General features: G+C 41.0%; 1 protein-coding gene across 1 annotated transcript in view; it reads right to left on the reverse strand.

Moving 5' to 3' along the window:
• Positions 1–15,933, reverse strand: part of LOC128702814 (uncharacterized GMC-type oxidoreductase Mb1310-like) — a 167,152-nt gene that overhangs the window by 124,881 nt on the left and 26,338 nt on the right. The window contains exons 3-4 of the mRNA XM_053797240.2: positions 11,940–12,129; positions 5,122–5,256 (exon numbers count right to left, since the gene is read on the reverse strand). Coding sequence (XP_053653215.2) covers positions 5,122–5,256; positions 11,940–12,129 — 325 coding nt within the window. The remainder of the gene's footprint in view (positions 1–5,121; positions 5,257–11,939; positions 12,130–15,933) is intronic.

Raw genomic sequence — 15,933 nt, forward strand, 5'->3', positions numbered from 1 at the left:
GAAACAGGGCGGCTACCTGAGGTATGGAAGACACGAAATGTAGTCTCAATTATCAAAAAAAGGAGACAGATATGAAGCATTAAACTACAGACCAGTAGCACTGACATGTATAGTATGCAAAGTCATGAGAAGATTATCAGAAGAGTGGTGCAACACTCGCCTGTGACGAGTGGAGTTCCACAGGGGTGCTGTTTCTGGTATTTGTGAACGACATGATGGAAGGAGTGGACTCCGAAGTGTCCCTGTTTGCAGGTGATGTGAAGTTGATGAAAAGAATTCAATCGGACGAGGACCAGACAGAACTACAAAGGGATTTGGACAGGCTGCAGGCCTCGTCCAGCAACTGGATCCAGGAGTTCAGCCCCACCAAGTGCAAAGTCATGAAGATTGGAAAGGCCAAAGAAGACCGCAGACGGAGTACAGTCTAGGGTGCCAGAGACTACAAACCTCACTAAAGGAAAAAGATCTTGGGGTGAGTATAACACCAAGCATATCTCCTGAGGCGCACATCAATCAAATAACTGCTGCAGCATACGGGCGCCTAGCAAACCTAAGAACAGCATTCCGATATCTTAATAAGGAATCGTTCAGAACCCAGTACACTGTGTACGTTAAGCCCATATTTGAGTGTGCAGCACCAGTTTAGACCCCACCCCTAGCCAAGCACGTAAAGAAATTAGAGAAATTGCAAAGGTTTGCAACAAGACTAGTCCCGGAGCTAAAGGGTATGTCCTACAAGGAAAGGTTAAGGGAAATCGACCTGACAACACTGGAGGACAGGAGAGATAGGGGGGACATGATAACGACATACAAAATACTAAGAGAAATTGACAAGGTGGACAGAAACAGAATGTTTCAGAGATGGGACACAGCAACAAGAGATCACAGTTAGAAGTTTAAGACTCAGATGAACCACAGGGATGTTAGGAAGTATTTCATCAGCCACAGAGTAGTCAGGAAGTGGAATAATTTGGGAAGCGATGTATTGGAGGCAGGATCCATTCATAGCTCTTAGAAAAGCTCATGGAGCGGAAAGTGTGACCCAGTGGGACAGAGAACTGGCAGGAAAACCAGTAAATGAAATGATGGAATATGTAACAACAAAATGCAAGGAGGCAGTGGAAAAGTTTATTCCCAAGGGCAACAGTAACAACGGGAAGACCAGAACGAGCCCCTGGTTTACCCGACGGTGTAAGGAGGCAAAAACAAAGTGCAATAGAGAATGGAAAAAATACAGAAAGCAGAGAACACACGAAAATAGGGAGATCAGTCGCAGAGCCAGGAATGAGTATGCACAGGTAAAGAGGGAGGCCCAGCGACAGTATGAAAATGACATAGCATCGAGAATCAAGACTGACCCGAAACTGTTGTATAGCCACATCAGGAGGAAGACAACAGTCAAAGACCAGGTGATCAGATTAAGGACAGAAGGTGGAGAACTCACAAGAAATGATCAGGAGGTATGTGAGGAGTTGAACAGGAGATTTAAGGAAGTTTTCACAGTAGAGACAGGAAGGGCTGTGGGAAGACAGCACAGAAGGGAACATCAAGAGGGAATATACCAACAAGTGTTGGATGACATACGAACAACTGAGGAGGAGGTGAAGAAGCTCTTAAGTGACCTTGACACCTCAAAGGCGATGGGACCGGACAACATCTCCCCATGGGTCCTTAGAGAAGGAGCAGAGATGCTGTGCATGCCTCTAACCACAATCTTCAACACATCCCTTGAAACTGGGCAACTACCTGAGAAATGGAAGACAGCTAATGTAGTCCCCATATTTAAGAAAGGAAACAGAAACGAAGCACTAAACTACAGACCTGTGTCTCTGACATGTATTGTGTGCAAAGTCATGGAGAAGATTATCAGGAGGAGAGTGGTCGAACACCTGGAAAGGAACAAGATTATAAATGAAAACCAGCATGGGTTCATGGAAGGCAAATCTTGTATCACAAACCTCCTGGAGTTTTATGACAAGGTAACAGAAGTAAGACACGAGAGAGAGGGGTGGGTAGATTGCGTTTTCCTAGACTGCAGGAAGGCCTTTGACACAGTTCCCCACAAGAGATTAGTGCAGAAGCTGGAGGATCAGGCGCATGTAAAAGGGAGGGCACTGCAATGGATAAGGGAATACCTGACAGGGAGGCAGCAACGAGTCATGGTACGTGAAGAGGTATCACAGTGGGCGCCTGTTACGAGCGGGGTCCCACAGGGGTCAGTTCTAGGACCAGTGCTATTTTTGATATATGTGAACGACATGATGGAAGGAATAGACTCTGAAGTGTCCCTGTTCGCAGATGATGTGAAGTTGATGAGAAGAATTAAATCGGACGAGGATGAGGCAGGACTGCAAAGAGACCTGGACAGGCTGGACATGTGGTCCAGTAACTGGCTTCTCGAATTCAATCCAGCCAAATGCAAAGTCATGAAGATTGGGGAGGGGCAAAGAAGACCGCAGACAGAGTATAGGCTAGGTGGACAAAGACTACAGACCTCACTGAGGGAGAAAGACCTTGGGGTGACCATAACACCGAGCACATCACTGGAGGCACACATCAACCAAATAACTGCTGCAGCATACGGGCGCCTGGCAAACCTGAGAATAGCGTTCCGATACCTTAATAAGGAATCGTTCAAGACACTGTACACTGTGTATGTTAGGCCCATACTGGAGTATGCAGCACCAGTCTGGAACCCACACCTGGTCAAGCACGTCAAGAAGTTAGAGAAAGTACAAATGTTTGCAACAAGGCTAGTCCCAGAGCTCAAGGGAATGTCGTACGAGGAAAGGTTAAGGGAAATCGGACTGACGACACTGGAGGACAGAAGGGTCAGGGGAGACATGATAACGACATACAAGATACTGCAGGGAATAGACAAGGTGGACAGAGATAGGATGTTCCAGAGAGGGGACACAGGGACAAGGGGTCACAACTGGAAGCTGAAGACTCAGAAGAGTCACAGGGACGTTAGGAAGTATTTCTTCAGTCATAGAGTTGTCAGCAAGTGAAATAGCCTAGCAAGTGAAGTAGTGGAGGCAGGAACCATACATAGTTTTAAGAAGAAGTATGACAAAGCTCAGGAAGCAGAGAGAGAGGACCCAGTAGCGATCAGTGAAGAGGCGGGGCCAGGAGCTGAGTTTCGACCCCTGCAACCACAATTAGGTGAGTACAATTAGGTGAGTACACACTCACAGGAACTCAACCCGATGACACCGGACGACCGGATGAGGGATAGGTAGAATAGATACGATAATTTACAGGGTGAACAGGGACAGAGTTTTTTAAGAGATGGGATACAGGAACAAGAGCGCTCAACTGGAAGCTGAAAATTCAGATGAATCATAACGGCCTTAGAAAGTATTTCTTTAGCCTTAGGGTTGCCAGGAAATGGCACAATCTGGAAAGGGAAGTAGTAGAGGCGGGATCCATACATAGCTTTAAGAAGTACGATAAGGCACTACGAACCGGGAATGGACCTACTAGAGATCAGTGAAGAGGCGGGGCCAGGAGCTGTGAATCGACCCCTGCAACCATATGTAGGTGAGTCCATATAGGTCAATACAAGTGTGTGAAGTGGGGTTCTACAAGGGTCAGTCCTAGAGCCAGCGTTGTTTCTTGTATAAGTAAATAACATGACACAAGGAGTATTAAAGGTGTTCCTGTCTGCAGACGACGAGAAACTAATGAGGAGAGAATACAAACGAATGAAAATCAGGAAAGACTGCAAAGGGATCTGGACAGGATGCAAACCTGGTCCAAGAAATGGCTCCTGGAGTTTAATCCCACAAAGAGCAAAGTTATGATGCTTTGGGAAAGACAAAGAAGACTGCAGACGGAATACATCCTCGGGGATCCAAGGCGGCAAAACCTCACCCAAGGAAAAGGATCTTGTTGGGAGTATCATACAGAGCACATATACCGAGGAGATCATTAACCTAATAACTGCTGCAGCATATGGGCGTCTGGCAAACCTAAGAAAAACGATTCGACATCTAAGTAAGAAGTCATTCACAACACTGTAGACCGTGTACGTCAGGCCCATATTGGAGTATGCAGCACCAGTTTGGAACCCACACCTAGTCAAGAACGTCAGAAAATTAGAGAAAGTGCAAAAATTTGCACAAGACTAGTTTCGGAGCTAAGGGGCATGTCTTGCGAGGAGAGGTTAAGGGTAATCAACCTAACTACACTGGAGGACAGGAGGGCTAGGGGAAACATGATAACGACGTATAAAATACTGAAAGGAATTGACAGGCTGGACAGAAACAGAATGTTTCAGAGACGTGACAAAGCAACAAGGGATCACAACTGGAGGTTTTGAAATCTTAGATGAGTTACAGGGATGTTAGGAAGTATTTCTTCAGTCATAGAGTTGTCAGGAAGTGGAACAATTTGGAAAGTTAAATGGTAGAGGCAGGATCCATACATAGCTTTAAGAAGAAGTACGGTAACGCTCTTGGAGCCAGCGCAGGGTGGACCTAGTAACGGCCAGCGGCTGTGACTCGGCACCTGCAACCACATATAGGTGATTATATACATACACACACAGGAGGGCCAGGAGCTATGAATCGACCCCTACAACCACACACAAAAGATGAAGGCTGGGCTACTCACCTAGCTGGTCAGGGCTGCTGGGGTCTATTATATCGTACCCCAACTTTTTAAGATGAAGGTTGGGCTACTCACCTAACTGGTCAGGGCTGCTGGGGTCTATTATATCGTACCCCAACTTTTTAAGATGAAGGTTGGGCTACTCACCTAACTGGTCAGGGCTGCTGGGGTCTATTATATCGTACCCCAACTGTTTAAGATGAAGGTTGGGCTACTCACCTAACTGGTCAGGGCTGCTGGGGTCTATTATATCGTACCCCAACTTTTTAAGATGAAGGTTGGGCTACTCACCTAACTGGTCAGGGCTGCTGGGGTCTATTATATCGTACCCCAACTTTTTAAGATGAAGGCTGGGCTACTCACCTAACTGGTCAGGGCTGCTGGGGTCTCTTATATCGTACCCCAACTGTTTAAGATGAAGGTTGGGCTACTCACCTAACTGGTCAGGGCTGCTGGGGTCTCTTATATCGTACCCCAACTGTTTAAGATGAAGGCTGGGCTACTCACCTAACTGGTCAGGGCTGCTGGGGTCTATTATATCGTACCCCAACTGTTTCCCAGCCTTTAAGAAACCTCCCAGCAGTTTGGTTTTCCATCGTTTATTCTCCACCGTCAACGGTCCGCCATACCCATGAAGAGATGCTGTGGAAAAAGCTTCTAATTAACCTCCGGTAAATTACTTATTAAGAAGAATGAAAATGACAATTCAATTTATTTTTGCTGTCTTGTGGCTTTATAATGATTATTTAAACTTTCCTTGCAAAAGTATATATTATTTCGATCTATTGAATCGTAACACGAATTACGAAGTATCACTCACGGTATACAATACCAACACAGGTATAAAATAGACACGTTCCTGATGAACAAAATAATCTTAAAAAATTCGTGATGTTCCGCTGTCTATTTTATAATAAAAAAAGAAGATAATAAATGGCATTGCTTTAACACTGTTAATATCCAGAATAACTTTGACATTGTCAATATTTCAAATAGGCGACTTGAAGGTTGCCATGTATAAATTTTCAAATAGGCGACTTAAAGGTTGCCATGTATAAATTTTCAAATGGGCGACTTAAAGGTTGCCATGTATAAATTTTCAAATAGGCGACTTAAAGGTTGCCATGTATAAATTTTCAAATAGGCGACTTAAAGGTTGCCATGTATAAATTTTCAAATGGGCGACTTAAAGGTTGCCATGTATAAATTTTCAAATGGGCGACTTAAAGGTTGCCATGTATAAATTTTCAAATGGGCGACTTAAAGGTTGCCATGTATAAATTTTCAAATAGGCGACTTAAAGGTTGCCATGTATAAATTTTCAAATAGGCGACTTAAAGGTTGCCATGTATAAATTTTCAAATAGGCGACTTAAAGGTTGCCATGTATAAATTTTCAAATGGGCGACTTAAAGGTTGCCATGTATAAATTTTCAAATGGGCGACTTAAAGGTTGCCATGTATAAATTTTCAAATGGGCGACTTAAAGGTTGCCATGTATAAATTTTCAAATAGGCGACTTAAAGGTTGCCATGTATAAATTTTCAAATAGGCGACTTAAAGGTTGCCATGTATAAATTTTCAAATAGGCGACTTAAAGGTTGCCATGTATAATTTTTCAAATGGGCGACTTAAAGGTTGCCATGTATAAATTTTCAAATAGGCGACTTAAAGGTTGCCATGTATAAATTTTCAAATAGGCGACTTAAAGGTTGCCATGTATAAATTTTCAAATAGGCCACTTAAAGGTTGCCATGAATAAATTCTGAAATTTTATTTTTTATTTTTTGTATTTATTGAACGATCTTCAAGAAACTTTACCCTCATACACTCTCATATTCTCGGGTTCTATGGTAAAGATTTGGACGAAACTGTACAATGAATAAAGAAAAAATCGATGGATTTAAAGAAATATTCTGTCTCCAAACTTATTAGATAAAGGCTAAATAACAAAAAGGCACAATACCGTGACTGGAACGGTCCAAGTCGGACCGAAACGTCGTCGTAAGCTTCTGTCTTTTATGTTCGGGTTATTTGTGTATAGATAAAGGCTGGACCATCTTGACAATACAGTTGTAAAGTTACTACAGTAGCTCACTATTAGAACATAAAAATGTGATAATGAATATACTGGACGGGTTCTCATCAGCTTTGTCACCCACTTGACGGGTTCTCATCAGCTTTGTCACCCACTTGACGGGTTCTCATCAACTTTGTCACCCACTTGACGGGTTCTCATCAGCTTTGTCACCCACTTGACGGGTTCTCATCAACTTTGTCACCCACTTGACGGGTTCTCATCAACTTTGTCACCCACTTGACGGGTTCTCATCAACTTTGTCACCCACTTGACGGGTTCTCATCAACTTTGTCACCCACTTGACGGGTTCTCATCAACTTTGTCACCCACTTGACGGGTTCTCATCAACTTTGTCACCCACTTGACGGGTTCTCATCAACTTTGTCACCCACTTGACGGGTTCTCATCAACTTTGTCACCCACTTGACGGGTTCTCATCAACTTTGTCACCCACTTGACGGGTTCTCATCAACTTTGTCACCCACTTGACGGGTTCTCATCAACTTTGTCACCCACTTGACGGGTTCTCATCAACTTTGTCACCCACTTGACGGGTTCTCATCAACTTTGTCACCCACTTGACGGGTTCTCATCAACTTTGTCACCCACTTGACGGGTTCTCATCAACTTTGTCACCCACTTGACGGGTTCTCATCAACTTTGTCACCCACTTGACGGGTTCTCATCAACTTTGTCACCCACTTGACGGGTTCTCATCAACTTTGTCACCCACCGGACGGGTTCTCATCAACTTTGTCACCCACTTGACGGGTTCTCATCAACTTTGTCACCCACTTGACGGGTTCTCATCAACTTTGTCACCCACTTGACGGGTTCTCATCAACTTTGTCACCCACTTGACGGGTTCTCATCAACTTTGTCACCCACTGGACGGGTTCTCATCAACTTTGTCACCCACTGGACGGGTTCTCATCAACTTTGTCACCCACTGGACGGGTTCTCATCAACTTTGTCACCCACTGGACGGGTTCTCATCAACTTTGTCACCCACTTGACGGGTTCTCATCAACTTTGTCACACACTTGACGGGTTCTCATCAACTTTGTCACCCACCGGACGGGTTCTCATCAACTTTGTCACCCACTGGACGGGTTCTCATCAACTTTGTCACCCACTTGACGGGTTCTCATCAACTTTGTCACCCACTGGACGGGTTCTCATCAACTTTGTCACCCACTTGACGGGTTCTCATCAACTTTGTCACCCACTTGACGGGTTCTCATCAACTTTGTCACCCACTGGACGGGTTCTCATCAACTTTGTCACCCACCGGACGGGTTCTCATCAACTTTGTCACCCACCGGACGGGTTCTCATCAACTTTGTCACCCACCGGACGGGTTCTCATCAACTTTGTCACCCACCGGACGGGTTCTCATCAACTTTGTCACCCACTGGACGGGTTCTCATCAACTTTGTCACCCACCGGACGGGTTCTCATCAACTTTGTCACCCACATGACGGGTTCTCATCAACTGTGTCACCCACCGGACGGGTTCTCATCAACTTTGTCACCCACTTGACGGGTTCTCATCAACTTTGTCACCCACCGGACGGGTTCTCATCAACTTTGTCACCCACTGGACGGGTTCTCATCAACTTTGTCACCCACTTGACGGGTTCTCATCAACTTTGTCACCCACTTGACGGGTTCTCATCAACTTTGTCACCCACTTGACGGGTTCTCATCAACTTTGTCACCCACTTGACGGGTTCTCATCAACTTTGTCACCCACTTGACAGGTTCTCATCAACTTTGTCACCCACTTGACGGGTTCTCATCAACTTTGTCACCCACTTGACAGGTTCTCATCAACTTTGTCACCCACTTGACGGGTTCTCATCAACTTTGTCACCCACTTGACGGGTTCTCATCAACTTTGTCACCCACTTGACGGGTTCTCATCAACTTTGTCACCCACTTGACGGGTTCTCATCAACTTTGTCACCCACTTGACGGGTTCTCATCAACTTTGTCACCCACTTGACGGGTTCTCATCAACTTTGTCACCCACAGTAGCTACAATAACCCAGCAGTTCTTCACTCATCTTTATTACTGACTTATTACATCACTATATATACAGCTCTTCTTTATTGTACTTCTTCTGTCAACGTCTTAAGTTAGGAGTCGATATTTTCAGTCTCGGTTCCCTTGCTGTTTTTTTCTGTTTACATTATATAACCTTCAGCATCGACAAGTCTCCAGTACACTTTGTTTACCTTGTACATATACTTGTAGAAATTAAGATGTTATTATTATTATTATTATTATTATTATTATTATTATTATTATTATTATTATTATTATTATTATTATTATTATTATTATTATTATTTATTTTTTTATTATTATTATTAATTATTTTTATTAATTATTATTATTATTATTATTATTATTATTATTATTATTATTAATTATTATTATTATTATTATTATTATTATTATTATTATTATTATTATTATTATTAATTATTATTATTATTAATTATTATTATTATTATTATTATTATTAATTATTATTATTATTAATTATTATTATTATTATTATTATTATTATTATTATTATTATTATTATTAATTATTATTATTATTATTATTATTATTATTATTATTATTATTATTATTAATTATTATTATTAATTATTATTATTATTATTATTAATTATTATTATTATTAATTATTATTATTATTATTATTAATTATTATTATTATTATTATTATTATTATTATTTTTATTATTATTATTATTATTAATTATTATTATTATTATTATTATTATTATTATTATTATTATTATATTATTATTGTGCAATAATATTTAAACAATTTAACTTTATTATCAGCACATCGTAAGCCGTTATACTGATCACATATTGCTTTGTAATTGTATTTTTAAGCACACATAACCCGCACATAGGAGAGAGGAGCTTACGACGACGTCTCGGTACGACTTGGACCGAAACGTCGTGGTAAGCTTCACTCACCGATGTGCGGGTTATTTGTGTATTATTCCAGTCACTGTATTGTGCCTTTGTGTTATTTTTAAGTATTTAAAAAGAGAGTATATATATATATATATATATTATATATATATATATATATATATATATATATATATATATACATATATATATATATATGTAATCATATATACATATATATATATGTATTCATATATACATATATATATATATATATATATATATTATATATATATATATATATGTATTCATATATACATATATATATATATATGTATTCATATATACATATATATATATATGTATTCATATATACATATATATATATATATATATATATATATATATATATATATATATATATATATATATATGTATACATATATAAATATATATATATATATATATATATATATATATATATATATATATATATATATATATATATATATATACTTTAAATATAACTCAGTGATGGGCTAAAGTAACAGTATTTCTGTTAATTCAGCTGTTTTGACTAGTCGTGGTTAAGACACTGCTACAGCTATGTGTAATCTCACACTGACGGAATGGCTTGAAAAAGCTAAATGCTTGGGTGATAACTCGTCAAAAATGAATTCCATATAAATGCATTTGTGCCCTTTCTATCGTGTCGGCACTTTATTCCATTATCTAGCTGGTATGAGAAGAAATGAAAAGTTTCAGCTACATACATCGCTGGAGGAGCATGAACACCAATAACCCGCCCACTTCCAAATAATAATAATAATAATAATAATAATAATAATAATAATAATAATAATAAAATAATAATAATAATAAAATAATAATAATAATAAAATAATAATAATAATAATAATAATAATAATAATAATAATAATAATAATAATAGTAATAAAATAATAATAATAAAATAATAATAATAATAATAATAATAATAATAATAATAATAATAATAATAATAATAATAATAATCTTTAGGTAATGATAGATTGGATATCAGACTGGAGGGAGGGCATATGGAGGAAGTAAATGTATACAGATGTTTGGGAGCGGACTTGTCAGTAGATGGGTCTGTGAAACACGAGGCCAGTCAAAGAACTGATGCGGGAGAAAAAGGTGAGTGGAGTACTGAGCAGGCGAAGAGGAGAATGTATGAGAGTATAGTGGTACCAATGCTCTTATATGGGTGTGAAGTATAGGTGGTGAATGTTGCAAGAAGGAGAAGGCTGGAGGTAGTGGAGATGTCGTGTCTGAGGGCAATATGTAGTGAATACGATGAGGAGAATCCATAGCTTGGAGATTAGGAGGTGTGGAGTTTCTAAAGTTTATCCAGAGGGCAGAGGACTGAGTTGTTGAGGTGGTTAAGACATTTACAGAGGCTGGGACAAAATATAAACCTATAGTGAAAGGAAGTGAACTTAGCCAAATCCAACTAAATATATTTTAGATAAGTTTACAATAATTTCATAATAAACAAACACAATGAAATATATATTTTTCGTCAGTTTTAGAATGATTTTTGGGAAATTATTGCATACATAAATTTTCGCTTGCCTTATTCGGAAAGAAGAGAGTTGCTGTTAAGCCAAAATCACAAGTTTTACCTATTTGGCACCACATTTATAAATATATATGTATATATATATATATATATATATATATATATAGATTATTGTAACCACAAACGAGTGGCATTGATCAATAACAACACTGCGCTAGCCAACGAATCAAACCCATGTTGTACTGGCCTGCCTCATGGTAAGCGAGAACCACATGACACTTTAAAACACAGGGCCACCCGTCCCTACAAAAATGGCGCAGTCAGCAACGCTAGCTGTTGGGCCGCCATCCGAGGGCATACGGAGGTGTGGGAGCTTCTAAGCTAATTTCATTCTCATCCTTGTTTGGTGTACTAGCCTCACGAGCAGTATTATACATTATTTTAACCACGAACGAGTGGTATTGATCAATAACAACACTGCGCTAGCCAAGGATTCGAACTCATCATTCATGAGGGAAAATTATCAAAGACGTGGCTGTCTTCAAAAGGGAACGAGATCAGTTTATAGTCAGTTTCTGGCAAGCCGGGCTTTTGTGCTCAGTCTGGAAAGCCTTAAGCGGCCAACAAAGCATGATCAATCTGGCCAGCAACTGAGAAGCCTGGCCTCGGACCAGGCCGCAGAGGCAGTGACCTGTGAAATTGATTTCAGTTAGCCTCCACATAGATAGACCCACTTACCTGTCTTCTTGGTGACCCTGCCCCTGTAGTCTTCTAACTTCTTGAAGTAAGGAAGAACGTCCTTGTATCCCCAGCCAGGGTTACCCAAGGCCTCCCAGTTGTCGTAGTCCCTCCTGTTCCCTCGCACGTAGAACATAGAGTTTAGGACTGAAGTCCCACCGATGACCCGACCTCGTGGATATGGGCTACGCTGTTGGAGAATAATTACAAATTCATAGCCTATTAGCATCATTTCTACTTCATATCAAAGCCCAGCCCTATATAAGGTAAACTGTAACTCTCTGGATGTGACTCAAAACAATCACTGACTGTAGAGATCGAGTCATAGTTCTGGCCTCGGCTCTTCACTGGTCACAACTAGAATCACTCTTTTCCAGAGGTGCCTTGTCGCACCTCTTCTTTAAGTATTTATGGATCTCGTCTCTCCCACTTCATTCTTCAGATTATTCCACTTCCCGACAACGCTAAGGCTGAAGAAATACTTTCTAACATCTCTATGACTCATCTGAGTCATAAAGATGTTAGAAAGAGATGTCCCTTTTCACCAGGTCCCTGTTCACCTTGTCAGTATTTTGGACGTCTTTATCATATAATCCCTAATCCTCCAGTCCTGCAGTGTCATCAGGTTGAGTTCCCTTAAATCCTCATAAGACTGCAGGATTAGTCTTGTTGTGAACTTCGGCCCTTTCTCCAGCTGCTCGATATGCTTAACTAAGTGAAGGTTCCATAGTGGTACTGAGTACTCCAATATGGCCTGACGAACAAAGTGTACAGTGTCGTGAAAGACTATTTAGATATCGAAACGCAATTTTTAGATTTGCCAGATACACATTACCTGGAGTTTACCTGGAGAGGGTTTCGGGGGTCAACGCCCCCTGCGGCCCGGTCTGAGACAAGGCCTCATGGTGGACCAGGGTCTGATCAACCAGGCTTTTACTGCTGGTCGCACGCAGGCTGACGTACGAACCACAGCCCGGTTGATCAGGTATTGACTTTAGGTGCCTGTCCAGTGCCTTCTTGAAGACAGCCAGGGGTCTATTGGTAATCCCCCTTATGTATCCTGGGAGGCAACTGAACAGTCTTGGGCCGCGGACACTTGTTGCGTTGTCTCTCAGTGTACTCGTGGCACCCATGCTTTTCATCGGGGGAATGTTGCATCTCCTGCCGAGTCTTTTGCTTTCATGGGGAGTGATTTTCGTGTGTAGGTTTGGTACCAATCCCTCCAGGACCTTCCAAGTGTATATTATCATGTATCTCTCTCGCCTGCGTTCGAGGGAATACAGATCAAGGACCTTCAACCGTTCCCAGTAGTTTTGGTGCCTTATCGCACTTACGTGTGCCATGAAAGTTATTTGTACGCTCTCCAGGTCTGCAATGTCGCCAGCCTTGAAGGGGGTCGTTAGTGTACAGCAGTATTCCAGCCTAGAGACTACAAGTGATTTGAAGAAAATCATCATGGGCTTTGCGCCCCTAATTTTGAAGGTTCCCATTATGCATCCCATCATTTTCCTAGCGGATGAGGTAGATACATTGTTGTGGTCTTTGAAGGCGAGATCCTCTGACATTATCACTCCCAGGTCCTTCACATTACTTTTCCGCTCTATTGTATGGTTAGAATTTGTGGTATACCATGACACATTTTTAATTTCTTCAAGTTTTCCATATTTGAGTAGTTGAAATCTCTCCTCGTTGAACTTCATATTGTTTTGAGTGACCCATTCGAAGATCTGGTTGATGTCCGCTTTGAGTCTCGTGGTGTTTTCGATGGAGATCACTGCCATGGTGATCCAGGTATCATCCGCAAAGGAAGACACAGAGCTATGGCTTACATATCTGTCTATGTCAGAAACGAGGATGAGGAATAGAATGGGAGCGATTACTGTGCCCAGCCCTATAAAAGGTAAACTGCCACTCTCTAGATGTGACTCACAACAGTCACTGACTACAGGGATCGAGTCATAGTTCTGCCCCCCCCCCTCTATACTGGTCGCAACTAGAGTCCTTTTTCGGCTGAAGAGCTTTGTCCTACCTCCCCTTTAAGTTATTAATGGATCTCGACTCTACCACTTCATTCTTCAGATTGTTCCACTTCTTGATAACTCAGACTGAAGAAATATTTCTTAACATCTTTCATCTGAGTTTTCAGCTTTCAACTGTGCCCTCTTGTTCCCTTTGTACTATCTATGAAACATTATGTCTGTGGTCACCATATCAGTATTTTGTAAGTTATTAGCACATACTCTCTAGTCTTCCTATCCTTCAGTGTTATCAGGTCGAGTTCCTTTAACCTCTCCTCATAAGACTTACCCCTTAGCTCCAGGATTAGGTGTAGGTTTAATACTGGTGCTCCGTACTCCAATATGGTCCTTACGAGCAAAGTGTAGTGTCGTGAAAGACTCCTTACTTAGATGCTGAAATGCTATTCTTATATTTTTAGGTACGCATGTGTTGCAGCAGTTATTTAGTTGATGAGAGCCTCAGGGAATATGCTCGGTATTTTATTCATCACAAGGTCATTCAACTTAAGTAAGGTTTGCAGCCATTGTCCTCGGGCCTGTACTCCGTCTGAGGTCTTTGTAATTCCACAGGCTTCATAACTTTCCTCTTGATGGGGTTAAAGTCCAGGAGCTATTTGTCAGATCAGGCCTGTAGCTTGTCCAAATCCCTTTGTAACCTTTTCTTGTCCTCGTCCGCTTGTATTCTCCTCAGCATTTTCACTTTGCCGGCTAACTATGATTCCTCTGACTATCTCTTCTTGTATATGTCATTTACATATACAAGAAACAACTCCTGCGCTAGTTCTGATCCTTGTGGAACCCCACTCGACATATGCCCCCCATTCAATAATTCCTTGATCGATTGCAGTGCTTCGATTGTTTTTCCTGCCTGTTCTTCTAGTTGTTTTTACCAATCTCTTGTTAGGTGCCCTGTCAAAAGTCTTCTCCAAGAAAATGCAATCTGCCCATTCCTCTTTCTCTCCTGTCTTACTTCTGTGACCTAGTCGTGTAACTTCACTCTTCTGTTAATCTTCTCCATACCTTTACATACCATATGTATCAGTGACACTTGTGTGTAGATGAATGCTGTCTGTCTGTTTACTTTATTAAAAAATTGGCAGTTGCCCTGTTTCGATAGACTTATTGAAGATTGTTGTTAACGGCACACACAGTGCCTTTGCTCCCTCTCCCAGCTCTGAAGGAGAGATATTATCTGGTCCCACCGCCTTCTAGGTATCGTAACTGACCTCCTCCCTGGTTGTGTATCTTGTGTTTATCATATACTGGTGCACTCTCTTTTCTCGGGTTGCTGGGAGCCTTTCTGTCTCTGAGAATACCTCCCTATATCTTATGCTAAGCTCTTCACATATTTCCTGGTCATTCCTGTGAGATTCCCACCTGCCTTCTTCAACATGATTTATCATTCTGAAATTGTTTTTGAGCCTTCCTTCTTATCCATACATACTCGTTTCTGGCTTTTCGGCTCAGCTCCTTGTCTTCTATACATTGTCCATGCTCTAGCACATTAGGCTTTTGGCCTCTCTACACCTCTGATTAAACCATGAGCTCTCTCTGGTCTTCCCATTGTTTCTACTAGCCCTGGGTAGAACTCCTCTGCCTCCCTGCACTTTCTGGCCACATGTTCCATCATCTCATTCACTATCTTTTCCTCTAATTCTTTGTCCCATTCTACTTCATACAGGAATTGCCTCATGCCTGTGTGGCCCCCTCTTTTGAAGTTTGAGTTCTCCACTCCTTAACATACTGCTTCACTCTCTACTGTTAATTGCACATGGTATTCAAGACTCAAGACCATGTGATCACTAGCACCGAGGAGCCTTTCATATGTAATATCCTCTATGTTAGAATGAGTGCGGGTTAATACCAACCAGATCTAGCCTTGCTGGTTCATCCAGTCTTCTTTCTCTGTCTCTCTGGTTATATCCCTAACACGTTGGAGTATGAAGTTCTCAATTACCACCTCCAGCATTTTAGCC

Source organism: Cherax quadricarinatus, chromosome 79, assembly GCF_038502225.1.
Source record: "Cherax quadricarinatus isolate ZL_2023a chromosome 79, ASM3850222v1, whole genome shotgun sequence".
Classification (NCBI taxonomy): Eukaryota; Metazoa; Arthropoda; class Malacostraca; order Decapoda; family Parastacidae; genus Cherax; species Cherax quadricarinatus.